Here is a 27,230-nt window from a genome sequence, read left to right as displayed (position 1 = left end):
ACATATAAGTGACCAATAAACACAGAAAAGGTGCTCAATATCATTTGTAGTTAGAGAAATGCAAGTCAAAACCACAATGAGATACCACTCCCGCTAGGATGGCTAAAACTAAAAACAGACAATCGCAAGTGTTAGTGGGATGTGACTAAACTAAAACCCCACACAGCACTTTGGGAGGCTGAGGAGGGTGGATCACCTGAGGTCAGGAGTTCGAGACCAGCCTGGCCAATATGGTGAAACCCCATCTCTACTAAAAATACAAAAATTAGCCTAGCATGGTGGCACATGCTTGTAATCCCAGCTACTTAGGAGGCTGAGGCAGGAGAATCGCTTGAACCTGGGAGGCAGAGGTTGCAGTGAGCTAAGATCGCACCACTGCACTCCAGCCTGGGCAACAGAGTGAGACTCTGTCTCAGAAATAAATAAATAAATCCCTACACAATGCTCTCACTTTAGAAAACAGTTCAGCGGTTTCTCAAAATGTTAAATATAGAGTGACCACATGACCCAACAATTCCACCCCTGGGTATATACCCAAGAGAATTTACACATGTTCACACAAAATCATGTACATGAATATTCATAACCAAAAAGTACGAAAAACCCAAACATCTACCAACTGATAAACAGATGAACAAAATGTGGTATATCCATACAATGGAATATTACTAGGCGGTAAAAAGGAATGAAGTACTCATGCATGCTACAACATGGATAAACCTTGAAAACATTATGACAAATGAATAAAGCCTGACATCGAAGAGCACATATTTATGATTTCATTTACTTTACCACCAGAATAGGCAAATCTATAGAAATAGAAACGAAAAGTACATTTGTAGTATTCAGGGATTCTGCACCTTTGCATTCCTTCCCCCCCAAAAAAAACATTAAATGTCTTTCAGAATCACACTGGAAGGCCAACATCAGTCTTAGTTTGGAGCAGAGGGTCTGAGCAGGAGAGTCTAACTAGATCTCCCCAAACCCATCCCTGTCTCTGGAGCTTCAGCTCCAAGCAAAGTTGGGTCAGTAGCCTCTACTAAGACACAAGGAAAGCAGATAGATAAGGAGGACTTAGCCAGAGGAGCTCAGGCGGCAGGAGAGAGGGAGGGTGGATATGTGCTGACCACAGGTAAGTGTTGCTGGCTGTAGGGGAGCTGGAGGAGCCCATTCCTACCTCTCCCCAACGCCACATTTGGATCCCTGTGACTGACTGCATCAAGGAATCACCAACTCTGCAGAGCTGTGGCTGTGGGGTAAATGCTCCTCCTGGGATTCATGTGGGCAGGTGATCAATGGGGGTCGTAGTTTTATTTATTTATAATGTTCCAAATTCTTACCAGGAGAAAATACTCCATGGGGTATAGGTTGGGACCCACACAAGAGCACTGGCCAAGCAGGCACAGGGGCTGAGATTTGCTCCATTAGCCAGGCTTGAACCCTAGCTCAGGGCCATACCAGCCCAGAGGGCTCCTTTTAGTAATTCACATAAGTTGTCTCATGGGGTGACCCTGCTTACAACTTGTAATTAAAAATTAATTACTTAACTAAAAAGACAGGGAAAAAAATGCTTTTCTGTACAGAGCAGAAGTCTGCATCTTGGCAGTTCCGCCTTTGGTTCAGTTCCTCTCCCTCAACACCCTGCAGACTTCCAGATCCCTGCAGACTGCTGCCTGCCACTGCCGACCTTATCTCGTTCCTCCAGGCTGAAAATATTCACGCTTAGCTCCCATTCCCAACACTAGACTGGGAATGCACGCCGTTTCTGCTGCCTGCCCTGAACACAGTCCATCAACCATAGCCCCAGCGCCCCCACCACCCAGGGTAGGGGATACAGAAAAACCTGCTTGGAGCTCAGTGTCTCACCCCCTTGCCCTGGCTCCACCCCTGTGCCTAGTGTCAGTAACCAGCAGCTCCAGGGTTGATTGGCTCTCCAGGCTCTTGGCTGGGGCTGTGATGTCACCTCTGCTCCCCCACCCATCATTCCTGGCGAAGTTGCTTTCTGGTGGGGACAAGAATACTGGGGGATGGGCAGGGGTGCAGATCCACTCACTTTGCCTTTGGGGAGGTGGCAGGCACTGAGAGCAGCTTCCACCCGCTTACGGTCAGCAGGAAACATCTGGAAAAAGCTGAAGGGGCAGAGAAAGGTACCAGGTAGAGAGAGGAGTCAGGCCTGAAAACAAAAGCTTTGGGGAGCCCCTGGAAGCCTGGGGAGGGGTTGGGGGGCTCACTTCTTCACCGGAATCTTCCCTTCAGAATTGAGCTGCATCTTGAGCTTCACAAGGCTGGGGGGCAGAAAGCAGCCCGTCAAGGCCCAGGGCTGGCATGCTCAGCACCAGGGCTCAGGCCAGGCAGGGGGCGCTTACATCTTGTCCAGGAAGGTGCTGCGAGAGGCGTTGGCTGTCAGCGGATGCTTGACTAGGGCCAGTACGTCCTCAGCCCAGACCTGCACGACCACAGAGAGCAGCAGTCAGGCTCCTGAGCATCCCCGCCCAGGCCTGTGTCTCTCAGGAAGTCCAGGTTATCCCAGGGGCCCAGACCCAGGCCCGGTGCTCCCTGGCACACCTTGCCCACGTTCTCCTTGTAGGAGACGAAGTTGTGGAAGCTGAGGTCCACCATGTCCGGGCCGGACACCACTGTGAGTGTCTTCAGCAGGAAGCTGTTGTCAGGAAAGTCCATGTTGAAGACCTCCCGGAGCTTCTGACTCTGCAGCACGTGGTGGCATGGTTAGGATGGAGGTGTGCTCCCTCCCTGCCCAGTGTGGCTCTCTCTGGCCCTCCCCTCAGCCACTTGGGCTATGGCCCACTGGGCAGAACCCCATCCCCATCCCAGGAACCACAGGCCTTAGCATCTTCCTGTCCCTGACTCCAGTGGCTGGGATGGGAAGGAGAGGGAGGCCCTGAGGAAAAGGTTAGCCAAGATGGCGGGCAGGGAGGCGGGCCTGGGATTCCTGTGCGTGTTGGTTGCCACTTTTGTTTGAAGACAGATTCTTAGCTCCCAGTCTCAGGAAACCGCGCTTCCCACCAATCCCTTCCTCCAATTTTCCTACCAGCATTAGGCAAATATAGGCAAACTAGTCCGGGGGTGGGGGTGTAAACCACCCCTCCCAGACAGGCTGGGGTGCTTTAGGGGCAGGAGCTGACCCCTCCTCCCAGATCCCTGCCCTCTCAGCTCACTGTGCGCAGTTCTGAAGCTCAGAGCCCAGGCGAGCCCAGGAGCCGCTGCTCCCCTTCCTTGGCTTCCGGCCACAGTCCTTGCTGCCCAGCCCAGGAACCATTCCCCATGCTCCAGAAGTCAGGCTTCCCACCCCTACAGGGACCCCTGCCCTTGCCCCATGGAGCTAGTAGCTGTGCTTGAGCCTGGGCTGCTACTGGACACACCTACCTTGGGCATCTTGGCAAACTTCCCAAAGCGAGTATCCCGGATGCTGGTGATATCCAGAAACTCCATCTCCTGGGGGTGGTGGTGGGGGGATCCCGGTAGGAGCAAAGAAGGGATGTGGGACAAAAAGTCCAGGTCAAGAATGAGCAACAGGGAGAAGGGAGCTTCCACACCCTTCAAATCTTGGCCAACACCTCTCTCTAGATGCCAGGCTGCCCAGGGCCACCTGGACCCCACCTTCCCTTCCTATGGCCCAGGTTCTCTCTACTCATGCAGATCCCCCTCCCTTTCCCTCTGTCCATTCCTCCCTGGCAGGGAGCTGGAGCCTGCAGTGTCTCCTCCACCAACCTGGACCCTCCCCAGCTTCCGCTTGCCGTCCTCCTGCCCAGCGGCTGGGGCCTATCTGTCATCTCCCAGAGCCCCAAGTCAACCCACAGCCACAGGCAGAGCATCAGCCTTCAGCAGCAGCGCTTTCGCCTGTCTCTCTCTCTCCCCAAGGGATGCTAAGGATGGAACATTTAGGTAGCCACAGGTTGGAGTGACTGCATCCTCCTTTCCAGAGCAAAGAGCCCCTGCCCACAGGGGAGCCCCTGGAGCCACCCTTCCAGGCCATTCTGTACTCCCCAGCATCCATGCCTCCACCTCGGTGCAGCCAGGAGGGTGCCTGGCCTCAATGATAAGCAGGAGTCCAGGGCCATGGCACACAAGGGTTTTCTCACCTTACTTTGATATGTCCAGTATAAGTAGTAGCCCTTAGGATCCACACGGAGGATAACTGGAGAGGCAACTGTAGTTTCCTGCAAAGAGAAGGAGCCAGCACTCTGTTCCGAGACCTCAGGCCAAGCCTCCCTGGTCCAGGCCAGGGGTTTCAGAGCTCATTATCTTCCCAGGAGGTGCCCATCCCAGAAATCTGAAGGCATTTCCTTTTGTTGTCTAGAGCTAAGCACTGGGAGGGACAGAGGATTGGGGATGCCATTTCTGGAAGAGAAGGGTTTTCCCCTCTAAAGCCCAAATAGACATTCTCCCTCTAGACCCTAAACAGGATCTTGGCCCCTACCTCACCTCATAGAGGGAGACTCCCTACTGCCACCCAGGAGAGATTGACACAGCGAGAGCCAAGAGCCCAAACTCCTGCACCGGCATCCAAGGCCCTGCACAATCCAGATGCAACCTAACTTCCCATATGCCCCTTCTTCCCTCCATGAATACCTCCTACCCTGTCCATTCAACTGTCCCATAAAGATACCAAGCCTTCCCACCTCCAAACCTAAGTGCCCAAATCTCCTCTGTTTGAAATAACTTCAAGGACAACCCAAGCCCCCCAACTTCTGAAAACACTTACTGAAATGTGCTATAGTAACCGGGGGGATGTGAGTCACAGACCTACAAGCCCACCTAGGAAATCCCCAGGGACTCATGGACTCCAGGAAAACAAGCCTGCGCTAGACCTTGAGCTTGGTGCTTGGCGCTTGGCACTTGAATGTAGTGTTTGCTGAATGAGCAAATGAATGAATGAATGAATGAATGAACTCACCTTCTAAAGTCCTGTTCCACTCACTGACAGAGCACATAGGCTACCTTTTAGTTTAATGGTCTTTGTATGTGTATATAACAAGATATTAAAATTAAGGTTTCCAGCAAGGCACAATAGTTGCCACATACTAAAACAGACCAAATGCAGCCTTTACAAAGTAAATGATCCAAAAAATGTTCTCAGATCAGAGGTGGTTAGAGTAGAGGGGAAAGAGAAAATTTTTGTGGGGAAGCCAATTTTGAGAAAGCTGTGTTGGGAGCTCCATTCCCTTACCTCCCCAAGGGAGAGTTGGAGTGCCTGATCCCCCACCTTAAGCCTAGTGAGGGGTTTCAGCTCTGCTTGAAGAGCTTTCGTGATCTCTTTTTTTTTTTTTTTTTTTTTAAGTTCTGGGATACATGTGCAGAATGTGTAGGTTTGTCACATTGTATACATGTGCCATGGTGGTTTGCTGTACCTGTCAACCTGTCATCTAGGTTTTAAGCCCCACATGCATTAGGTATTTGTCCTAATGCTCTCCCTCCCCTTTCCCCCCACCCCACAACAGGCCCCTGTGATCCTTGAAGTTGTAGGCATAACAGACAGAGGTCGGACTCCTGCCCAGGAGACCTAGTGGACTACAGCGAGCTAACTTTGCAAGGCAGAGCAGGGGGTGCTGGCCTGTTGGACGAGCCTGCACCCTTGGGACAATGGATGCGTGGGTATTTGCTGGGGTCCAGGGTGGGCCCATGGGAGAGTGGGGGCAAAGGGCCTAAAGCCACAGGAAGCTGAAGGTGGTAACAAGGGGCTGAAAACATAGTTGTGAGTGACCCCTAAAATAGAAATGCTGGGGGGACTTCAAGCAAGAGGTTCCCATTCGAAGGGGAGGGTCTCCCAAGAATCCTCAAAAATGTCCTCCAGAGAAAGAATCAGCTTTAAGCTTCTGCCAGGCTCAGAAAGCATGTGCCAATTTATGACAGCACCTATTTAAATAGAACTTGGTTACCCCTTTCCCACCTCCCTCCCTGTAGCTCATGCCTAGAGGGGCCTTGAGCAAGACCAGCAGGGAATCCCACCAAGGCCCTTTCCATGGGGCCTGCAGCCTACCTGAAACCATTCCTAGAAGGAGAAGGGTAGAAGATGTCAGTGTAAATAAAGGTTGGAGTTTTGACTATAGCCAATTTCTGACATCGGACTGGATTTTGTGATGAAAAGTGACCACTGGACTGTGTTACCTGAGAGTAAATATAATGTCTTGTGGCCTTGCAGAGTTTCTTTCCATGGCCAGGGGGACAGCTTCTCCTACCAAATATATTGTAAAGAGGCCACGGGAGATGAAATACAGTTGGGATTTGGTTACATCCTATGTATTCTGCGTATTCAGCATGGCACAGCACACCCATGCCATCCACTAACTGTGCTGAAAGCGGCCTGAAAGCAGAGCCCTGTCTCACAGCAGCATGGGCCTGTGGATAGGCTTGGGACATTCTTGCTTGTGCAGGTCAGGATCCAGGGAACATCCAATGCCCTACCTTGGAGAGGGTAAGGGAATAGCCAGGTACACAGGTGCCAGCTTAGGAAGAAGGACAAACAGTCTCCGCTGGCTGCCAACCCCCCACCTCCACTGCCACCCTGTGACCCTCTGCCCAGTCAGGTTACACACACTGCCCAGAGGAACTGAGAGAGGCCACTTCACTTTTCATTCTGAGCCACTTCCCTCATTCCACAGGCTCCTGGGGCATGTCACACTGCCATGCTACACCAACCCCACATCACTCCTAGGGAAGCAGGAAGCATCTCACCACAGGGCCCCAACCCATAGTCATGGGCAGCGAAATCCTCTAGCCTAGCCCAGCCCCGAAGGGCCTAGACCCAGACCCCTCATCCCACCTCCCATCAGGTGGACAAGCCAGCACTAAGGGCTGTCTTCCCTACCCCACCAAGCCTTCATTTCCCTTCCTGGGACAAGCCAAACTCTCAGACTGGGCCAGCCCAGCAGCCTCCCCTCCCTGAAGGAGGATCTCCATATTGTTCTCTCCAGCCTAAGAGAATCCCTGGCCTAAGGTAACATTTTCAGGGGCCAGGAGAACCAGAGGCTGGGAGTAGCCCCGTGTAGGAAGGAACAGACACAGCAGAGAGAGGGCTGCAGGGTGCAGCAATGCCTTCCCCTTCCCTTGCTGACAGGCCTGCATCGGGGAGCAATGCTGAGCCCAGCAAGGGGTAGCAGAAGTCAAATCAGTTCCTTCCCTGGGAGCAGAAGCCTCTAGTTCTCACTTAGGTCCAGGGGCCTTTTGTGGCTGCCCCCACAGCAGGGCAGGGGAGAGCAAGGCTTCCCTGAATGGAATGATGCCCGGTGGAGGGGGTGAAGGAGCTGGGTCTGAGCGCCCTGCCGGAGCAAGGGCAAGACATCTGTGCTGGGAGCGGGGACGAGCTCACCTCTCCTCCTGGCCTGCCTCAGCTCTGGGGTGCACCTTCCTCCTCTTCTCTTGGGGGTTTGAAGGAGCAGAGATGCAGACCCAAATAAACTACCTCCAGTGACCACCCAGGCAGCTCACCCACTTCTCACACCTAGAACCAAGGCTTAGCCCTGCAGCTGGGGACATACACCCTTAACCCCAGGTTTGTTTATCCAAGCAGTGGTGTCAGCTGCCTGGCCAAACCACACAGGTGCCTGGGTCCTAGGAGACATAAACCAATCCTCCCACCCCAGCAAAGGCCCCTAGCAGCCCGGCCCCCACCACCGGGTGCTCCAGCAGCTGAGGCCCGTGCCCCACTTACATCATCCCATTTGATGAAGCGCTCCCCTTGGCTCAGATAGGCCTTCACCTTGGGAGGCAGCAGGACAGGGTTGAGCAGAGACATGGTGTCAAGCGTTCCTCTTTGGAGAATCTGGGCAGACACAGGCAGGCAGAAGAAGGGCAGGAAGGAGGCCAGCCAGGAGGGGGAGCCAAGCTGTGCTCAAATGGCACCCATCCCCGAGCTGCTCCAGAAATCTAGTTGCTCTTATAGCCCCTGGGGTGGCCTTGGCTAAGTGCAGGGCTGAGCTCTAGCCAGAGGCCCATCTGCCTTGTAAATCACCCTCCTACCACCCGCCCTGCCTGCCATGGGGGCCTGTGGTCACTGCTTCTGCCCTAGGAGGCCGAAGCAGGAAGCCCCCGCCCCCATCCCCACCCCCACCCCGTGCCTCTCAGCACTTCCTGCTCTGGGCTTCCTTCTCTGCGCTGCTCATAGGGGAGAGGTGGTCATGCGGCCGGGTCGCCTTGGAGCCAGGGCCTCTCAGTCCCTGTGGTGGTCTCTGGGCAGATTTGGCCCATGAGGGCTGGAGAAGGACAACATGGAGACCGGCTGGGAAGACTGCTGCCCAGGCCTGGACTGAGGGAAGGCACAGGGAGCTCACTAGGAGAAAGGACCTCCTCAGGGGCAGGGGCCAGAGCATGGGCATCTGACCCCAGAGGCTGGGGAGCACCTTTGAGGCAGGGGTGGGGTGGGGACAGGGCCCAGCTAGAATGGAGTGTTTTGAATAAGCAAAGTTTGCTGAACACACGGCTCCTCTTTCTCAATGCTTCCTCCCCATGAAAATGAGGTGCACCTGCCGGGCGCGGTGGCTCACGCCTGTAATCCCGGCACTTTGGGAGGCCGAGGCAGGCGGATCACGAGGTCAGGAGATAGAGACCATCCTGGGTAACACGGTGAAACCCCGTCTCTACTAAAAATGCAAAAAATTAGCCGGGCGTGCCGGCGGCGCCTGTAGTCCCAGCTACTCCGGAGGCTGAGGCAGGAGAATGGCGTGAACCCAGGAGGCGGAGCTTGCAATGAGCCGAGATCGCGCCACTGCACTGCAGCCTGGGCGACAGAGCGAGACTCCGTCTCAAAAAAAATAAAAAAATAAAAAAAGAAAGAAAATGAGGGGCACGTTAGGCAAGGCAATCACTTCCCTCACCTACCTCACCAGACTCCCACCTCTGGGCCTCTGGGACTGCCTGAGGCCTGGACCCCCACTGAGCAGCCCCTGCCCCTGCCTCCACCGCACTCTCCTCCAGGTGCCCGCCTCTGCTGTGCATCCCAGCCTGCAGCAGGGCTGGGGCGGAGGGATGGCTGCTCTGGTCAGCGAGGCTCAGCCCCAGCTGCTCAGGTGCCTGACCCACACTCTGCCCCAGGTCCAGGGAGTTCAGCACCAGCCCAGCTCAGCCCAGTCCACTTCCTCTTGCCTAATCTGCTCCTCTTATCGCCCTTCTTAGCCCAGCCCAGGAGGCAGGGAGCTCTACCCATGACTTCCTTCCCCCCTGGGGCCTGGCCTTCTGCCCTGGGTCCTCCCCCCTGCATGGGGCTTTGCATACCCCCGACAACGGTGAGACCCTCACCCAGGCCCTAGAATTGTCATGGCTGGAGGTCTGGTCCAGGGCAGGATGGAGGGTGAGAGAGGACACTCTTCATGGGGAATTAAGATAATAAACTGCCCAGTGGAGGCTGGAGCTAAGGGGATTTCCAGCACAGAAATAATCTGCAGAAGAGCAATTCTAGGGCCAGGGGGATGGAGCTGGAGCAGGGCCTGACCAACCCTCCTGGAAATGGTAACAACTCAGAGACTCTTCCTCCTCCTTTCCCCCAATCCCTCAGAGTCACCTCTCCTCTCTCCCTCCCTCCAGTCTGGGGCCCTTCTGGGGGCCCCTCTGGTAGCCCATGCTGTTCTGGGTCCCTCCCTGGGATCAGGTTCCCTCGATGTCTGTTTGAATGGATTTTGCAAGGGAAATCCCTGTCCCTTCCCAAAGCCCCTGCACCTGTCACCTGCGGCTGCCCTGGTCCCGGCACCCAAGTCCCTCCCTTTCATCTGTCCTGTAGCCATCAGCCCCCCCTCCACTTTGGGCCTGGAGAGACCAGTCCATTCCTCCCCCTCAGCCTGAGGAGGAAAGGGACAGGCTCCTCTCCTCATTTCAGGATTTCAGGGCTCCTCACTCTGTTCCTTTCCATCTCCAGCTCCAAATCCACAGAACAAAGCCTTGCCCATCTTTACTCAGTGATGACACTGCCTGCACTGTTCTTGGGACCCCAACTGTAGCTTCAGTGGGGGTCTGTACTCTCCTGCTCACATCCTGACCTCCTGCAAAGCTCGCTCCAAAAATGCAGAAAATCCAGGCAGTCAGGAGAGCCGAAAATCTTCATCAAAGAGGGCTTTTTTCTTTAAAAAATAGATTTAGGTTTGAAAATTTGTGTTGACAAAGAAAAATGTTATGTAAATAATAGTAGAGAAAATCAGGGAAGTTACATGAATGCCCCATTTGGGAAATGTGACCTCGGGCTCCTGGGCTGAGGCACAGATGAGAGTGCTGGGTAGAGGGCACCCCCTGCAGTGGGCCAGTCTCACCCCCCAGGGTGGGCAGTGGAAGGGCAAGGATGCCCCCTGCTGGGTGCACTCAAAGCATGCATGTCCTGAAAGTTGCTGTTGGGTCTGTCATTTGTGACCCACGGGAACACCAATGCCAGAGAGTCTGGCAAGTAGGAGCCTTGGGCCATAGAATGTGGTAAGAACTTATATTCAACCAAATGTTGCCTCGCACAAGGGACATGCTTGTGACCTGGACCCCAGCACCTATGTCCCAAGTTCATTTGTTCACTTGCCAGTGCTATGTGGGAGCCCCATGCATTGGTTTCCCAGTTTGCTCATCAGAGAAGTTTAGTGGCAGAAGTTGAACTCAGACCTTCAGGTGCCACAGCTACCAGCCAAATGAGAGAATCGGACTAGGTCGGTTTCGTATCTGATGCCATGACTGTTGAAGCAGTGGGTTTTGGGAGCGTGGAACCCTGTTGTCCATCTTGGTCAAGGGCTGGCCCTCTTTTGGAGGGAAGATGGCTCTTATGGTATCTGTTTCCCAGTCTGGCAAAGGGAGCCACACTCACCACTCTAGGAACCCAGCCACTTACTAGCTGGTTTATCTTGTGATACTTAACCTTCTTGGGCCTCAACCTTCTCACCTGTAAAATGGGGATAATAATGCCTCATGGCGATGTTGCAAGGATTAAAGAATATAATGAATGGTACTTAATACAGTGCCTACACATGAGCTCAATAATACTATCATTATCATTATGAGTTATCGTTGTTATTTTATTGTTACTTATTAGCAGACACTGGCAGGAAAAATGGCAGTTTCTTATTCTTTCTTCCACAATTCTTTCCACAGATGTCTTCACTGACTTTCTCTTTGGATTTTTCTTCCAGCAGTTCGTGTGGATCAGGGACTGGACCCACCTTTGCAGGGCAGACTGAGTTAGGGTTGCTCCTGCCTGTGGACTTGAAGCAAGCTGTTCCCAAGCGGCCTGAACTCATGAAGTGATGAGCACAAGGGCTCCAATCATGCGCAAGTGCCAGCCTCCCACCAGCTTCATGCCACCACAGCCCCCCAGCTGATGAGGCACAGATGAGAGTGCTGAGCTGCCCAACTGTATGTCCATCTGTGGCCCCAGCTCCAGCCACCCTCTGCATACTGAGAGCTAAGCAGAAGTGGAGGCATGGGCAAGGCTGGTAGCCAACACTGATCCCTTAGGCAGGAGAGAGCCAATCAAGATTCCTGTAGATGCCCAGGAGGAAGATGTTGCTTGTCCTCCCATTCCAAGCCCCTCTAGAACCCCATCTGGGACTTAGAAGTGGAAAACAAACTGGGCATGGTGGCTCACACCTGTAATCCCAGCATTTTGGGAGGCCAAGGCGGGCGGATCACGAGGTCAGGAGTTCAAGATCAGCCTGACCATCATGGTGAAACCCTGTCTCTACTAAAAATACAAAAATGAGCCAGGCATGGTGGCATACGCCTGTAATCCCAACTACTCAGGTGGCTAAGGCAGGAGAATAGCTTGAACTGGGAGGCGGAGGTTGCAGTGAGCCGAGTTCACACCACTGCCTCCAGCATGGGTGACAGAACGAGACTCCATCTCAAAAAAAAAAAAAAAAAAAGTGGAAAACAATCAGTCCATGTATGTTTCTCTTTGAAGTGCTATTTTGGATCAAATTTACCTGTGTCTATCTTCAAGAAACCCAGAGTTTAGTCCCCACTGAAGCAAAGGTTTGTTCTGTGATCTTAGCAAGTTACCTGAGCCCGTGAATCTGTCAAACTTTTGATCATTTCTAAGATTCCTTCCAGCTCTAAAAATCTCTTTCCACTCAGAAGGGCCAATCTTGTCACTTTTCTCTCTTGCCTTTCCTCTGAGAGATGACAAACCTAGAGATGAGAGCTGTAGGTGGCAGGACAGGCTTAGCTCTCACCCCAGTGTGAGATTCTTGGGCACAGTCACTCCTCTGCCTCTGTCAATCCCTCTGTGAAATGGGCCAGTTTTAATAAGTGTGATAGAAATCAATTAGATGATGTCCTTCTCTGGGTGGGCACAGTGCATTGCATATAGGGAAGGTCATCAGTATTGATCAATTGCTTCTGTTCTTACTCCTGTCCAACCTTTTTTTTTTTTTTTAGAAGTTAAGCCTTTATTTCCTTGTTTTGTAAATAAAGCTGGCTGAGTTGGTTGCTTTTTGGTGATTAGTCAAAGAGACCAAATCCCATATCCTCATCCGGCTCCTCCAACTCTTCCTTGGCTTCAGCCTTAGCTGGGGCTGCAGCAGCGGGAGCAGCTGTGGTGGCAACAGCCACAGAGGCAATAGCCACAAATGCAGATGGATCAGCCAAGAAGGCCTTGACCTTTCCAGCAAGTGGGAAGGTGTAATCAGTCTCCACAAACAGAGCCAGGACTCATTTGTACCCACTGATGATAGAATGGGGTACTGATGTAACAGGTAGGTAGCCAGTCTGCAGACAGACACTGGCAACATCGCGGACAACCTTCAGGAAGCAAGAATGAAGTTTCCTCTGTGATGTCAAGCACTTCAGGGTTGTAGATGCTGCCATTGTCAGACACCTGCTGGATGACCAGCCCAGAGGAGGGAGAAATTTTGGCGTGTTCAGCAGCCTGGCTTTGTTGGCTCCCACTTTGTCTCCAGTCTTGATCAGCTGCACATCACTCAGGATTTCAATGGTGCCCCTGGAGATTTTAGTGGTGATTCCTAAAGCCTGGAAAAAGGAGGTTTTCTCTGGCCCCAGACCAGTGTTCTGGGCTGGCACAGTGACTTCACATAGGGCAATGGGACCAGCACAGGTGGCAGCTGGCACCTTACTAGCCAGCAACATGTCCCTGATTTCAGTGAGGTCCTCCTTGGTGAACGCAAAGCCCACATTCCCCCGGATATGAGGCAGCAGTTTCTTCGAGCTGGGTTGTTTTCCAGGTGCCCTCAGATGGCCGTGAGCATCATGGTGTTCTTGTCCATCAGCACCATAGCCTTCTCTCAGAGGGACATGCGGATCTGCTGTGTCTGCTTGGAGCCCACATTGCTGCTCCCACGATGAAACATTTCGGATAATCATTCCAAAAGTTGGATGATCTTGAAGTAGTTGGACTTCCAGGTCACCCTGTCTTCCCTGGGCATCACGGCGGTGCATCAGGGATTGCCACGCAGGGTTTAAAGACAACATCACTTTCACGAGGATGCCAAGACAGAGCTTTTTTTTTTTTTTTTTTAATATAAGATGGAATCTCACCCTGTTGCCCAGGCTGGTCTTGAACTCCTGGGCTCAAGCAATCCTCCCACCTCACCCTCTCCAGTAGCTAGGATTACGGGCATGTACCACCAAACTTGGCATCTGATCCACCTTTTTATCAGGACCTGGGCAAAGCCACAGAGAACAAGCCCTTCAACTTTGTGAATAGCAAGGAGCCAGTGAAGACAGGAATATTGTGGAAGACAGACTCAGGATCCAAAAACATCCTAACCTATTGGAGCAATGGCCTAAACCTCACAAGGTGAAATGAACAGGGCTTAACTGAGAGATCTGGGCTTGCTGCCAAGACACCGACTGTACAAGGACAGGGTGGGGAAGTGGCAGCTTAGCAGAAGCATGTGTGAATAAAACTGAGGGTTTTTGCTGACAGCCAGCTCCATCTGAGTCAAATGACAGAGCTGCCAATAAAAACGGACAGACCCAGGCTGCCGAACTGAAGTCGGGTACTGAGCCCTGTGGTTCTCCATCTTGGTATCACACCAGAACCACCTGCAAAGCTCTGGTAACACTGCATATTCCTTGCTGTACCAAGACCCTCTGAATTATGATCTGGGATGAGTTGAGAGAGGGAAAGGAAGGTGAGGAGTTTGCATTTCTTTTATTTTTTTTTTTAGAGACAGGTTTCACTCCGTTGCCCAGGCTGGTCTCAAGCTCATGGGCTCAAGCAATCCTCGTGCCTTGGCCTCCCAAAGTGTTGGGATTACAGGCATGAGTCACTGCGCCCAGCCAGGAGTTTGAGTTTCTAAAGAGTATCCCCCCTCGTTCCAAGATGCATCCAGGGCTTTTGAACCAAGGAACAGTCAGTCCCATTCTCATTCTCAGCACAACAGACCATACCCAAAATACTTGAGGAATTCAGTTTAGGTTGCTTTGTTGCAGGGAAGGTCATAAGTTGAAGGATATTTGGTGGAAAGCAGCCAGAATGCAGGATGTAGGCAACACCCTGAAGGGAACCACTTTATAGAAGACACAGGTGGCCAGGAGGCCCAACTTCACATGGATGAGACTTGTTCTCTGGGGTCCCAAAAGTTAGAATCTAGGCCAGGTGCGGTGGCCCACACCTGTAATCTCAGCACTTTGCGGGGCTGAGAGGGGGCAGATCACTTGAGGTCAGGAGCTCAAGACCCGCCTGGCCAACATGGTGAAACCCCATCTCTACTAAAAATATAAAAATTAGCCAGGCGCAGTGGCACATGCCTATAGTCTCAGCTACTCAGGAGGCTGAGTCAGAAGAGTTGCTTGAACCCAGGAGGTGGAGGTTGCAGTGAGCCAAGATTGTGCCACTGCACTTCAGCCTGCACGAAGAGCGAGACTCTGACTCAAAAAAAATGTTTTTAAGTACATATTTTTTTTAAAGTTAGAATCTTAGGAGACTGTCTTAGGTCAGGTTTCTCAGGAAATATGCTGAGGTAGAGATTTTCTTGTAGGAAGTTTATTGGGGGTGCTTTCAGAGATAACATCTCTGAAGTAGTGAAAGAATCAGAATCAAACCAGAGGAAGAAATTGGTGAACAATGCAGTCACAATACAGAATGCTTCCACAGGAAACCCTGGGGTTGAGCTGGCCCTTTAGAGTTAGCCCCAACTTGGATAAGAGGGCTGTACCTTTGAATTCCACATTGACTTGGCAGATGACCCCTAGGGAAGAGTTGTGAAGTCCAGCAAGACAGCTCCCTTTGGCAGCTGAAGGAAATGCCAAGGGAGAAACTCATGTGTGAGCCACTGGCAGCCAACACTTCTGGCAACTTCGGGGATAAGCTCCTTGGTCCTAAAAGCAGTATCTGGGTGGTGCACCACAGCAACCGAGACAGTACCCCCACACATGACCCAGACCTACTTGATTTATGTGGTAAGTTCACTCTACCTGGGAATAGCTCCTCCAGGATTCTGGGAAACTTACAAGAATTAAAGGGAGAAACTATAGCCCCCACTACTGCAACTAGTCTTGGTGACACAATTGATATTCATCATTCCCGTCCTCTGTTACTCATTCTAGATTCTTTTCACCTTCAACTTGTCTAGGTGGCTTGTGTTGGGGTAACCAATCACCAATCACCATGCCTTCAGACCATGCTGCTGATGTGCCCACCTTCCACCAAAATTGGGCATACCAACAGACACCCCAGTGGATCACCTGGGTGCCAAACATATTCTTTCCTGACCCCCTTATGTAACAGCAGCCCTATCTCTCCCAAAGGATCGGGGTCAATTGCCCCTTCCAGGAAGTGACTCCTCTTCTTTCCTGCTCGTTTCTTGGCACAAAGAGTCTGATGAACAGAAAGCAGCCATACTTTAGTTTATGGGGTTCTTGTTCTGTGCCTGGTGGAAGTGTTCCCCCTCTGGGAACCAGATTCTCTGAACCTGGAGAGCTTGGAACTGCAGGAACAAGAACCACAAATTCCTCCAGAAAGGTCACTGGGAGTGATGGTAAGTGGAGTCATTCCTACTTCTAACCCTAGTTTCCTAAACCTCTGTTCTACACGTTGACACATAGCACCATATATAATAGTTATTGATTAGGATGCATACCTCATCCTGGAGCATGGTGTCCCATCAACTCTAACATGGCATTTCAGCTGCGCTTCTAAAGGCTGTTCTATCATTCCACCAGCTCTATTCAGCTTCTGGATGGTGAAGTATGTAATAGGCCTAAAAGATCCCATGATCATGTGCCCATGCTATCCTTAAAGTGGGACTCTTGGTCTTCTGCAATGGTATGTGAGATCCCACGTCAGTGAATCAAACACTCTTTTAGCCCCCAGAGAGTGGCCTTTGAGCAGAAAAGACAAATCCATATCCAGAATATATGGCAATTCAGGTCAAGATGAGTCCCTCACCCTTCTGGAGTGGAACAGGTCCAAGGTAGCCAGCTTGGTACTGCGTGGCTGGTATCAGTTGCTGGCAGGTTGGACTTTTAGCAGTGACAATAGCTAGATTGGCCTTGGTGAGTGGGAGCCCATTCTGTTGAGTCACCCTTGCCACCAAACACGTGATACATGTGTCACCTCCCTCTATGCCACCATGGCCACTTTATTCATGTGCCCATTGTGCTGGCATGGGGTGGTCAATGACAGAGGCAAGCTAACATCAATTCCACATCATTCTATCTACTTGGTTATGCAGTCTCCCCTGTGGCAGGTGCCCTCTGATGAGTATTAACATGCAATATAAAGATCTTCAATAGTGAGACCCATCTCTAGAAAAAAAAATTAGCCTCGTGTGGTGGTGTGTGCCTGTAGTCCCAGCTACTCCAGGGTCTGAGGTAGGAGATCACTTGAGCCCTGTAGGTCGAGGCTGCAGTGAGCCATGATCGTACCACTGCACTCCAGCCTGGGCAACAGAGCAAGACCCTGTCTCAAAAAATAAAAAATAAAGATACTCACACTTGGTGCTCACTCAAATAGATATAGCCACATATCTCTTCCCAAGACCTTCTTGTTCCCAGTCTTCCAGTATTTCTCTTTCTAGCCCTCTAACCAACCAGTCAAGCCATTTGCCTATAGCTCATGAGCCCGTAGACATTTTTACCTCAGGCCGTTCTACCAGGGGCCATGCTGATGATTCAGTTCCCAGTCAGGTATCAATGACAATGCAGACGCTGCATCCAGCAGACCTTAAAGCGTTTGACTATTCTACTATCCCCAGTGTACAGTTACCCAGGTAAACGGCATAGTTCCCTTTGGGGAAGTAGTGGGGAAATCATTACTGTATTGCTATAGTATTGCAGAAACCTTTCTCCTGGGAACCTGAACTGAAAATTGAATCGGGACTGGAAACCAAACAAGATATTGTGACTTTTTATTGGAGCAGCTGCCATCAACCTCCTGGTCTTTCATCCTTGATTTATTTTAATTGTATAGCTCAGCAATTCTCAGTGTGTGGTCTCCAGATCCCTTGGGGTCCCTGAGATCACTTCAGGGGTTTCACAAGGTCAAAATTGCTTTCATAATAATACTAACATGTTATTTACCTTTTTAACTGTTTGACATTTGCACTGGTGGTGCTAAAGCAATGGTGGGTAAAATTTCTGGCACCTTAAACAACCAAGGCAGTGACACCAAACTGAACTAGTAGTTCATTGCAGAAAGAAAGAGGAAAGAAAAGAAAAAAAAAAAGGAAGGGAGAAAAGTCGTTTTACTTTAGAATATCTTTAACAAAACAATAACAAGTGTTAAATTGTATGAAGTTATGACCCTTAAATAGATGTCTTTTTAATATTCTGTGTGATTAAATGAAAAGTACTCTACTACATGTGGAAGTATAACGGTTCTCTTGGGGAAAAGCACTTTTGTGACTGGGTCGTGAGCTCAACTAGCTGCTCTTTTCATGGAACACCAGTTTTACTTGAAAGAAGAACTGAAAAACCATGGCTATGCAGACTTGGCTATTTGGCAGATGTTTTCTCACATTTGAACCAAGTGAGCCTGTCATTTTGAGAAAAAATAATTGATAGTGTTTGTTACCAATTATAAAATTTGAGTTTTCAAGTAAAAACTAGAATTTTAGAAAACATGTATGCACTATCATGAGCTTCCTAGGTTCCTAATACTTAAACTTTTTATAATATTATAAAATGTGATTTTTTCCTATTATATAATGAAATGTATCAATATTGCAAAGATATGTTTAATTCAGTGAACCAATATTTTCCAAATGATCAAAGTGGGATATTATAAAATCATGCATGGGTAAAAGTGCCATTCAAAGGGCAAGTTAGATCAATGGACTTTAATGTAATTGAGTACAAAAAAAGTTCACTGATACAGTTTTATAATCTACATTTCAACCACCATTTAAGAAAATACTGCTAGTTGGGTTTTGGTGTAGTATCAAAGAAAAACAGCCACAATTATCTGAAAAGGCTCTTAAAATGCTCCTCTCTTTTCCAACTACATGTCTATATGAGGCTAGATTTTCCTCATATATTTTAGCCATAACAACAAATTGCCAGCAGATTAAATGTAGACGCAGATATGAGATGCCAGGCATGTTGGCTCATGCCTATAATCCCAGCATTTTGGGAGGCCAAGGCAGGTGGATCACTTGAGCTCAGGAGTTTGAGATGAGTCTGGGCAAAATGGCAAAACCCTGTCCTGTCTCTACAAAATTACAAAAATTAGCCAGGCATGGTGGTGTGCACCTGAAGTCCCAAGCTACTTGGGAAGCAGAGGTGGGAGAATTGCTTGAACCTGGGAAGTGGACGTTGCAGTGAACTGAGATCACACCACGTACACTCCAGCCTGGTGACAAAGTGAGATCCTGTCTAAAAAAAAATAATAAAAAATAAAAATAAAATAAAATAAAATAAAGTGGATATGAGGATCCAGTTGTCTTCTACAGTATAAAGCCACATTCCAGAGATTTGCAAATTTACAAAGCAAAGCCACTCTTTTCATTATTTTTTGTCATAAAAATATATTATCTGCCCAGGTGCAGTGGCTCACGCCTGTAATCTCAGCACTTTGGGAGGCCGAGGCGGGTGGATCACAAGGTCAGGAGTTCGAGACCAGCCTGGCCAACATAGTGAAACCCTGTCTCTACTAAAAATACAAAAATTAGCCGAGTGTGGTGGCGTGCACCTGTAATCCCAGCTACTCAGGAAGCTGAGGCAGGAGAACTGCTTGAACCCGGGAGGCAGAGGTTGCAGTGAGCCAAGATCATGCCACTGCCCTCCAGCCTGGGTGACAGAGTGAGACTGTCTTGGAAAATAAATAAATAAATAAATAAATAAATAAAATACGTATTATCTATGTTAACATGTAGTGAGGCTTATTATTCTTTAGACAAATTAATAAATATTTTGCAAAACCCTTGGTCTTATTTCTAATATGTCAAATTAAAATAGCTATAACCCAGATAAACAAAATCCCTTTAGATACCTCTCTCTCTCATATATACATACATATATATATATATATATATATATATATATATATATATATTTAGAGACTAGGTCTCACTCTGTCACCTAGACTGGAGTGCAGTAGCATGATCATGGCTTAGTGCCGTCTCAAACTCCTGAGGTCAAGCGAACCTCCTGCCTCAGCCTCTCGAGTAATTGGGACTACAGGCATGTGCCACCCTGCCTAGCTAATTTTCAACTTTTTTTTGTAGAGATGAGGTCTCACTATTTTGCCCAGGCTGATCTTGAACTCCTGGGGTCAAGTGATCCTTCTGCTTCAGCCTTCCAAGTAGCTGGGATTATAGGTGCGAGCCACCACATCAGGCTTAGAGACCTCAATATTTAAGAGTGTAAAGGGATCCTGAAACTAAAACATTTGAGAATCACTGGTATAGATTGAGCAGTACTGTTACTGGCTGTCTAGCTAGCTTGCTCCAGGGATGCTATGCTATCAACTGTCTTCAACCATGGTCCTCTGTTGGCCAGGACTGCCCCCACTGCCACTCCAACTTGCTGCTTATTACAACAGTTGTGCTGTCTAGCTTCTATGATTTCACGGTCCTATCATCCCCACTGCTATCTGGCCTCTTGCTGTCAGGCATGGCTTACAGAGGACAGTCCAAACTCAGCTTCTCAGGGATGCTGGTACCCCTCTCACCAGTGTGTTCCTTGTTGCTTTGATAACTAGAGTATCCTCTGGGCCTTCCTGAAGAACTTAAGTGGTTTCTGGCCTTACATAGAATATACCAACTTCTCTGAGCTTTTGAACCCTTCTTCCACATTCTGCTGTGGTAGCTCTGGCATTTCCATTACACTCTGGTGGCCATTGCCTTCCTCCTGTCTCCCAAGATCCTTGTCGGGATATCACATCCTGATTCACAGGAGAATACTCCTATGCCAACAAAGTCTCCCTTGTTCAACTTAATGTTTGGCACCACACCCCACCTTTATCTAGCCTATACATTTGCTCCTGGATCCTGCCAGTATATACTGGCTACTTCCACAACGACTTCATGGTCTAGCCTTCTTCCCTAGTGGGCCCCTGCACATCTCTGACTGGGCTTTATTGTGATCTGGCTCTATGTATTGGGCTTGTAGGCCAGGACAGAGAGGCAGCTTCCTTTGGTGTCAGAAGGCAAGTCCCAGTGACAGTTGCAGCTGAGCCATCATAGCCAACACTCCTGACAATTGGAAGAATGAGCACCTCCCTCCTGAGTGTGACCTGGGTAGTAATCCCCAATATCCACTACAGAGACAAAGTCTAGCTTTGCCTATGAGGCAGAGCAGAGCCTGGATCAAGAGACTAATGCCCTGCAGTCAGGGGTCTGAATTCCATCAGGGCTTTTGAATTCCAAGGCATTGGGACTATGTGACCTTGAGCAGGTTCCTGGCCCTTTCTGAGGCAGGGACTTCATCTATGAAATGAAGATAAACAGTACTACCTGATAGGTCATTGGGAGACAAATAAGACAAGGAATGTAAGGGCTTGGTATAGTGTCTAGCACATTCTAAGGGCACTGTTATTGTCATAATTGGTCACAACTTTCCAAAGCCAAGAAGGGCTGCCTCAGGGAGCAGACAGTAAGGTATGCCACCATCCCAGATGGTCTTTGGGCTGACGCTGCTGAGTGCTCCCCAGGGATTTTGTGCAGGAGGCTATAGGGCCCACAGGGATATTCACAAAAGATGACTTTTTGGGCCCATTCTTTCCCGAGCGGCCTTGATTCTCTGATTTCTCTGATCCCTGCCTGTTCTTAGTAGGGAGAGGCATATTCACTTTCAGGCCACTAGGGGGCCATTTAGTTTTCTGCAACAGGAGAACACTAATGGTTTCTTAATGGCTCAGGCACCAGGGAGACCAGGCTCAATTATATCTGAAAGCATTCTTAGTTCCTGGAGTAAAAGACACTATGTAAATCCAGATAATAAATAGGGATTATTGATGACAGGTTAAAGAATCTGGCACTGTTTCGTTTAGAGAAGATAGAGTGAGAGGAATTGAATAAAGGCTTCAAGTATATTATTCTTTGGTACGGAAGAGTGACATGCTGTTTTCCCATTCCACTGGGAACCAAGCAAGAAGAAAGGCATTTAATTTGCAACAGAAATATGAAGCAGCAATATGGAGTGCATTCAGGAAAGGGGACTGAAGGAAGCTTTGTATTGGCCTCAACCTGGAATCTGTAAGAATAATTCATCATGGAACAGTTGTATGATATGTCCTGCCAGGAAGGCCCTAGAGCAGGGGAGAGAAGAGAGGACAACTTCCAGAGACAATTCAGGAATTTTTTTTTTTTTTTTTTGGACGGGGGCTGTGTCTTGCCCCCCCGCGCTGGAGCGCAGTGGCGCCATCTCGGCATTCTCCTGCTTCAGCCTCCCGAGTAGCTGGGACTACGAGTAGCTGGGACAAGTAGCTGGGACTACAGGCACCTGCCAACACGCCCGGCTAATTTTTTTGTTTCACCATGTTAGCCAGGATGGTCTCAATCTCCTGACCTCGTGATCCACCTGCCTCGGCCTCCCAAAGTGCTGGGATTACAGACGTGAGCCACCGCGCCCTGCGACAATTCAAGAATTTTAAGTCAACAGGCTGCCCTGGCTGACCTAGGAACCGGGTGGAGGAGTGAGTTATTTCTTCCCCACCAGCCCACAAAAGGCCATAAACACTCCACACTACCAATATCCTTGAAATTTCTCAGAAAGTAAAAAAAACAGCTTTTTCCTTGAAATAGCATCTGGCTAGCCATTACTAGTGGCACCCCACACCTGGGCCTGGATCAGGAATGAGACAGGCTGGGTTAGAGGCCTGTGGTTCCAGCAGTCCACTAGCACACTCAGTTCTGGTAGCCACTTGACTTCTGTGCTGCTGAGGTGGCAAGGCAGCAGTTTTGGGAGGGCTTCCGTGTGTGTGTATGTGTGTGTGTGTGTGTAGGGGGTCCTGTGGAAGCCAAAGATTCCTGGAAGAGGGGGGGAAGTGAGAAGGGCAGAGGGGATCCTGCCCCACAGGGTAGAAGCCAGATCAGGCTCACACTTGCAGGGGCTTAAGGGAGGGTTCACCTACAGAACCCCATCAGAACCACAGTCCTCTTCCCCAACACACGCCCAGGCAAGTCTCCCTTACTCATTCAGACACCCAGGCAGTCCACATGCCCAGTTCTGGGAACACAGGAAGTAGCATACAAGGAGGAGGGAACCAGAATTCTGGAAAGCCTTATAGAGAGGGAATGGGGAGGAGAGAAGGCAGGGAGAGCAGAGAGCGGAAGGAGGGGGAGGGCACAAGTAAAGCCTCAAGGGAGAGTCTGAGCACGAAGGGTTGTTAGCACCTAGGGGGTCCAAAGACCAGGCACAGAGCCCACTGCCTGGCCCCTGGCCTGGAGCCAAAAAAGACAAACCTCACATGGGAAAGTGGGGAGGGGACAACCGCCCAAGCCTTGAGGTCTGGAGGGGATCTGAGAGTGAAAACGCTCTAGGAGCCCTGAGAGTTAAACTCCTCAGGTTCAGTGCAGCCCCTTGGGTCCAAATCCAGGCCAAAACCAGGAATTGGAAGACCCAAAAAGCGAGACCAGCGACCTGCTGCGAACTTCGGGACTAAGGTGGTAGGCGAGTCTGGCGAACAGCTCAGTCCGTGGCTCTGTCCCGGAGGCTCAAGGTTGGGGGGTGAGGCGGGCTGGGGTACGGAATTGCGAAGACTTCAGTAGAGCTCCGAAGCCCAGCCTGGACTGCGTAGAGGGAACACAACCAGCTGCGGCCGCAGTGCGCGCTCCAGGTGCCAGAACCGCCTACCCCTGGCGTCAACCAGGTTCTTTAGCTGTGAAGGGGCCTGGGAGACCCGCCCAGGGGGTACGCGGAGCGGGGCGCAAGCTGAGAGCTGGAGCGTGGTATCTTCCCTCTCCCTCTTACCGTCCCCTCCCAGAGGATAAACCGAGGCCTGGAGTCCGAAGCCCGGGCTGCTCTTCCACCTGTCACTTCGGAGCCTCGGGGCGGAGCAGGGAGGCGCCAGAGTTGACAGCTCGCGCTCCGACCGCCCACTTCTACCTCCGCACTCCGCCTCGCACAACGCCGTTCCCCCTTTTAAAGAAGTGCCCGGGGCTCCAGTCTACCCCGCGCCAGCCCGCAAAGGGCCGCGGCGACGTCGCCCGTTTAAGAGCCAGCCTCCCTTAACTCTCTCTTAACGGGGCGTCCCGGCGGGGCTCGCGGCTCCCGGCAGCCGCCGCCTCCCCTCGCGGCACTTCCGGACCCCGGCGTCGCCCTTTTAAGAGGCAGCCCCCAGCAGCGCTCTCCCCGCCCCCTGTTGCCGGCGCGCGAGGCGGGGGAGCCGGGCTGGAGCGGAGCGCGCGGTCCGCGCGGCCACTGGAGACCAGGCGGCCGGCGGCCGGGCAGGCGGCGGCGGATGGGGACGCGGAGCCGGGCGGCTGTGGCGGCTGTGGCTGTGGCGGCGGCTGGGAAGCAGCTGACGGGCCGGCGGCGGCGGCGGCGCTGGCGGCGGTGACTGGTCCAGGCCCCGGCGGCGGCTGCAGCGACGCGGTGGCGGGCTGCGGGCGGGCGGCGTGAGGAGCGGCGGCGGAGCGCGGGGCCGCCGGGAACCGAGGGCGCCGGGCCGCCCCCTGCCCAGTCCTTGCAGGCCGCCAGGCCCCCTCCAGCCGGGGCCGTGGAGCACCGGGGCAAAGGCCGGGGCCCCCCCATGAAGGAGCGCGACGCGGCCCCGGCCGAGCGGGGCAAGCCGGCCACCTACACCGGGGACAAGAAGGCGAAGATGGCGGCCAAGACCAACAAGAAGTGGGTCCGGCTCGCCACCGTGTTCGCCTACGTGCTTTCCGTGTCGCTGGCCGCCATCGTGCTCGCCGTCTACTACAGCCTCATCTGGCAGCCGGTGGGCGCCGGGACTTCGGGGGGAGCCGCTGGCCCGCCCCCCGGCGGCTCCAACGCCACTGGCCCGTCTGGGACTTCGGGGGCGGCGGCGGCGGGGCCCAACACCACTGGGTCGTCCCGCCGCGAGGCGCCGCGCGACGCTCCCCCACTGCAGGCGGCGCGGCCGGCGCCTCCGGAGCCCCCTGCGGACAGCCCCCTGGCCGGGCCGCTCGAGCGGCCTCGGGGGTCGGACGAGGACGAAGAGGAAACGTTGGCGGCGCCTGGGAGTCGTTGAAGCCCTCCGCGCTGGGGGCCGCCGGGAACCATCCTCCCCAAGCCCAGAGGCAGGACTTCGCAGCAGGATGGGGTGGAGAGCCCGCGGGAGTGACCCCCACGGGAGTGAACGCCCCTCACACTCCCACCATCGCCGGCTGGCCCCGGAGCGGGAGGCCCGCAGCCAGATCTTCAGCCAAGGGACCACGATTCTCCGGGGGGGGCTGGGGGTTTGCTGCCCAGGACCGTGCTGCACCAGGGCCCTGAGCCGTAGGGGGATGGGGGGAGGGGTGGGGAGATCCCGGCACCAAACCCTTGTGCGCCGCTCGCTCTGGTGTATCCTACATGCAGGGGTGACTGGGGCTTTCCCCCAAGACTCAGGGGAAGGATGGAGCTGTAGGGGCTCTTTTTAAGTAAGCTGAAGCTCTCGAAAGGAGGAGGGCACCAAAAGTAGTGGAGCTCAGGTACGTCAACCTAGTTGCAGTGGCCAGAGATGCATTAAATTTCTAGATCCCTGTATATAGTTGTTGACATATGCACTAGAAGCTATAATCACATAGAATTCTATGTATATCCTCCCACACCCTGGGTAGCTACTGACTGAAGGGGCCAAGCAAGGGCTATTTGCTGTCCCCCAAAGTGCACCTGGCCAGAAGGGCAGAAACACGGCTTCTTAAATCACTCACTTTCTCCTGTTCCCTTCATGTTTCTGAAATATAAGTTTATGACGTTCTTTCACAAAAGAGTATAATCATTCTTAGACTGTTGACATGGCTGTAGAAAGCCTTAGGAGAAGTGGAAGCAATTTAGGGAGGGTGGGGAATGTACTCATCCCCTCTTCTTTCCATCCTAGTGCCCCCACCAAAGAGGCTTCTTGTTGCAGCCCTCAGTATCTGGATATGGGCCAGAGAGGAAGGAAGGGAAAGGGCAATGCTGCTGTGCTTCAATCCTGGCCTTCCCCTCACAGAATTCTTTTAGGAAGAGCAAGCTTTTGTAAGTAGAGTGGCAAGTGTTTTTATCTTTTTTTTTTTCCTGCTCCTCAAAACGTTGTCTTGTTCCGGCAATCACTTTTGCCTTCCCTCTTTCCTGAACCTGTAGTGACAAAGCCCTGCGATTTGGGATGAAATCTGTTGTGACACCAGAGCTTTGATCACACATCCTCTGATTATGAGTTATACTACAGAATCAGAAAGGCTGGAAGGTGGGCTTCACACTCAGGATTGTGCTTTGAGAGCCAGCTAATAGACCAGCCAAGGGAAGGTTGAATTGGCTGTCTTTACCTTTCCTGATAAGCCCTACTTAAATGCAACCCTACTTAATTGCATAAAGGAGATGAGAAACATCAAGAGAAATGACATACGTGTAGCTCTGGGGTAGCAAGAACTAGACTTCCTCAATTTTGATTCCATTTCCTTCTGCCACTTGCTTTTAGGCAATTGAGTGTGGGTAGTGATGAGATATCAAACCCCTTAGTGTTTCCTTTTTGGGAAATGAGACACTATTTTTTTTTTTTTTTAAAAGACAACTTAACCCACCTGAGTCCTGAAACAGTTTGTCTCTCCAGTTTTCTGGCCTATACTCTAGTTAGCTCTGATCCAAGTTTACAGGACAACAGCCTTGCTTTAAGCCATGTCCTGTTGTGGGCACGATAATAGCAACTGAGCTGTCACAGCCTACCAGCAGGCTGGTAACACCTCCAGGGTCTCTTGGCTAGAGCAGATTTCTTAGCAGCTGACTAGGACTTCAGTCATTGAGAAGCCTACGAGGCCTTTACATTTTTGGTGTGAGATGGGGAAGAAACATAAAATGCCACTTTATAACTTCAATAATAGCCTGTAATTTATATTTACTGTGTGAATTTTTAGTCCTATATTTTAATAATTTGTAAATTGATCTCTTATTCCAAGAGTCCTTTGAACTTGTAGAACATCTGGGAGTCCACTTCCCTGTCCTCTTCCTGATCCCTGCTTTCTGGACTGTTTAAATCCTCTTTGGGATGGATCAGAGAGTCTAGAGAGGCCATTCATAGGTCCAGCTGCTGGCCTCCTGACTCTCCAAAGCCTTCACTGGAATTGGGACATTTGCTCCAGCCCTAGCTGTGAACATGACCAGAGACATTATTTATAATTCAGCCATTTAAGATATACCTGTACTCAAAAAGTCCTGTATATTTTTTAAAAGTTTTATTTTTCAGGTGAACAAAAATACATCCTAAGAACTCTGCCTAAGCCTGTGTAAGTTGATCATTTCTCTTACTGTGCTTCGTGGGGATGGAGTAGAGGTTGGAAGAGTAAGTGGTCTGAGGTGCGATAGATGGATGGTGATGAATAGGTTGAGGAGGAAAAAGCAATTGCCCTGCTGTTCTCAGTGCCTGATGGCTTGAATGAATTGATTAGCGAAGGGTGGCAGAATCCATCTTAGTCGGGAAGCAATCCCAGGGTGGAAGAACAGTGATCTCTAGCTCAGCCACCTTTTGCCAACCTTAAACAGGCTGAGAAAAAGTTGTGCTTTACCAGAGCAGATGCCTAGCTGACAAAGCTAAGGGACCAGTAAGCATGAATATTAAGATTTACTGCAAACATTTAGCTGGCTAAGCACTGAGATAAGGATAAGCTGCCTGATAGCATCACTATCCTCACCTTTCAACCATTGGCCTCTAGATAACTCAAGAAGTGCCAGCACCAGAAAGGCAAGTGTACATCTGTGGGGCTTGGTCA

General features: G+C 51.0%; 2 protein-coding genes and 1 pseudogene across 9 annotated transcripts in view; 1 reads left to right on the top strand and 2 right to left on the bottom strand.

Annotated features, from left to right (window-relative positions):
* PLCB2 (phospholipase C beta 2) overlaps positions 1 to 23,423 on the bottom strand; it is a 35,491-nt gene extending 12,068 nt beyond the window's left edge. For 3 of the 7 annotated variants that reach the window (XM_032175038.2, XM_032175039.2, XM_058427506.1), the window contains exons 1-7: positions 7,670 to 8,006; positions 4,101 to 4,178; positions 3,385 to 3,453; positions 2,566 to 2,706; positions 2,367 to 2,446; positions 2,232 to 2,285; positions 2,054 to 2,129 (exon numbers count right to left, since the gene is read on the bottom strand). In XM_032175038.2, coding sequence (XP_032030929.1) covers positions 2,054 to 2,129; positions 2,232 to 2,285; positions 2,367 to 2,446; positions 2,566 to 2,706; positions 3,385 to 3,453; positions 4,101 to 4,178; positions 7,670 to 7,753 — 582 coding nt within the window. In that variant the 5' untranslated portion in view covers positions 7,754 to 8,006. Of the gene's footprint in view, positions 1 to 654; positions 1,707 to 2,053; positions 2,130 to 2,231; positions 2,286 to 2,366; positions 2,447 to 2,565; positions 2,707 to 3,384; positions 3,454 to 4,100; positions 4,179 to 7,669; positions 8,020 to 10,810; positions 10,862 to 23,292 lie in introns of those variants that run through there. The other 4 variants (XM_032175041.2, XM_058427505.1, XM_032175037.2 and 1 more) reach the window with 3 other exon arrangements.
* On the bottom strand, positions 10,999 to 14,851 carry LOC131381151 (large ribosomal subunit protein uL10-like; annotated as a pseudogene).
* A 357-nt stretch (positions 23,424 to 23,780) lies between the features above and the next one.
* INAFM2 (InaF motif containing 2) lies at positions 23,781 to 26,741 on the top strand. 2 transcript variants are annotated; one of them, XR_009209646.1, is made up of 2 exons: positions 23,781 to 24,977; positions 25,367 to 26,741. XR_009209646.1 is itself a non-coding variant. In XM_058427507.1 (2 exons), exon 1 carries the CDS (start codon positions 24,074 to 24,076, stop codon positions 24,533 to 24,535), a length of 462 nt encoding a protein of 153 aa, XP_058283490.1. In that variant the 5' UTR covers positions 23,781 to 24,073; the 3' UTR covers positions 24,536 to 24,584; positions 25,367 to 26,741. The 2 variants fall into 2 exon arrangements, 1 of the variants encoding a protein (XP_058283490.1); XM_058427507.1 differs by having other exon boundaries at positions 23,781 to 24,584.
* The last annotated feature ends 489 nt before the right edge of the window (positions 26,742 to 27,230 follow it).

This window comes from Hylobates moloch, unplaced genomic scaffold (assembly GCF_009828535.3).
Source record: "Hylobates moloch isolate HMO894 unplaced genomic scaffold, HMol_V3 SCAFFOLD_14, whole genome shotgun sequence".
Classification (NCBI taxonomy): domain Eukaryota; kingdom Metazoa; phylum Chordata; class Mammalia; order Primates; family Hylobatidae; genus Hylobates; species Hylobates moloch.
The sequence above is the reverse complement of the archived record's forward strand: the minus strand, read 5'-3'. Positions and strand labels throughout refer to the sequence as shown.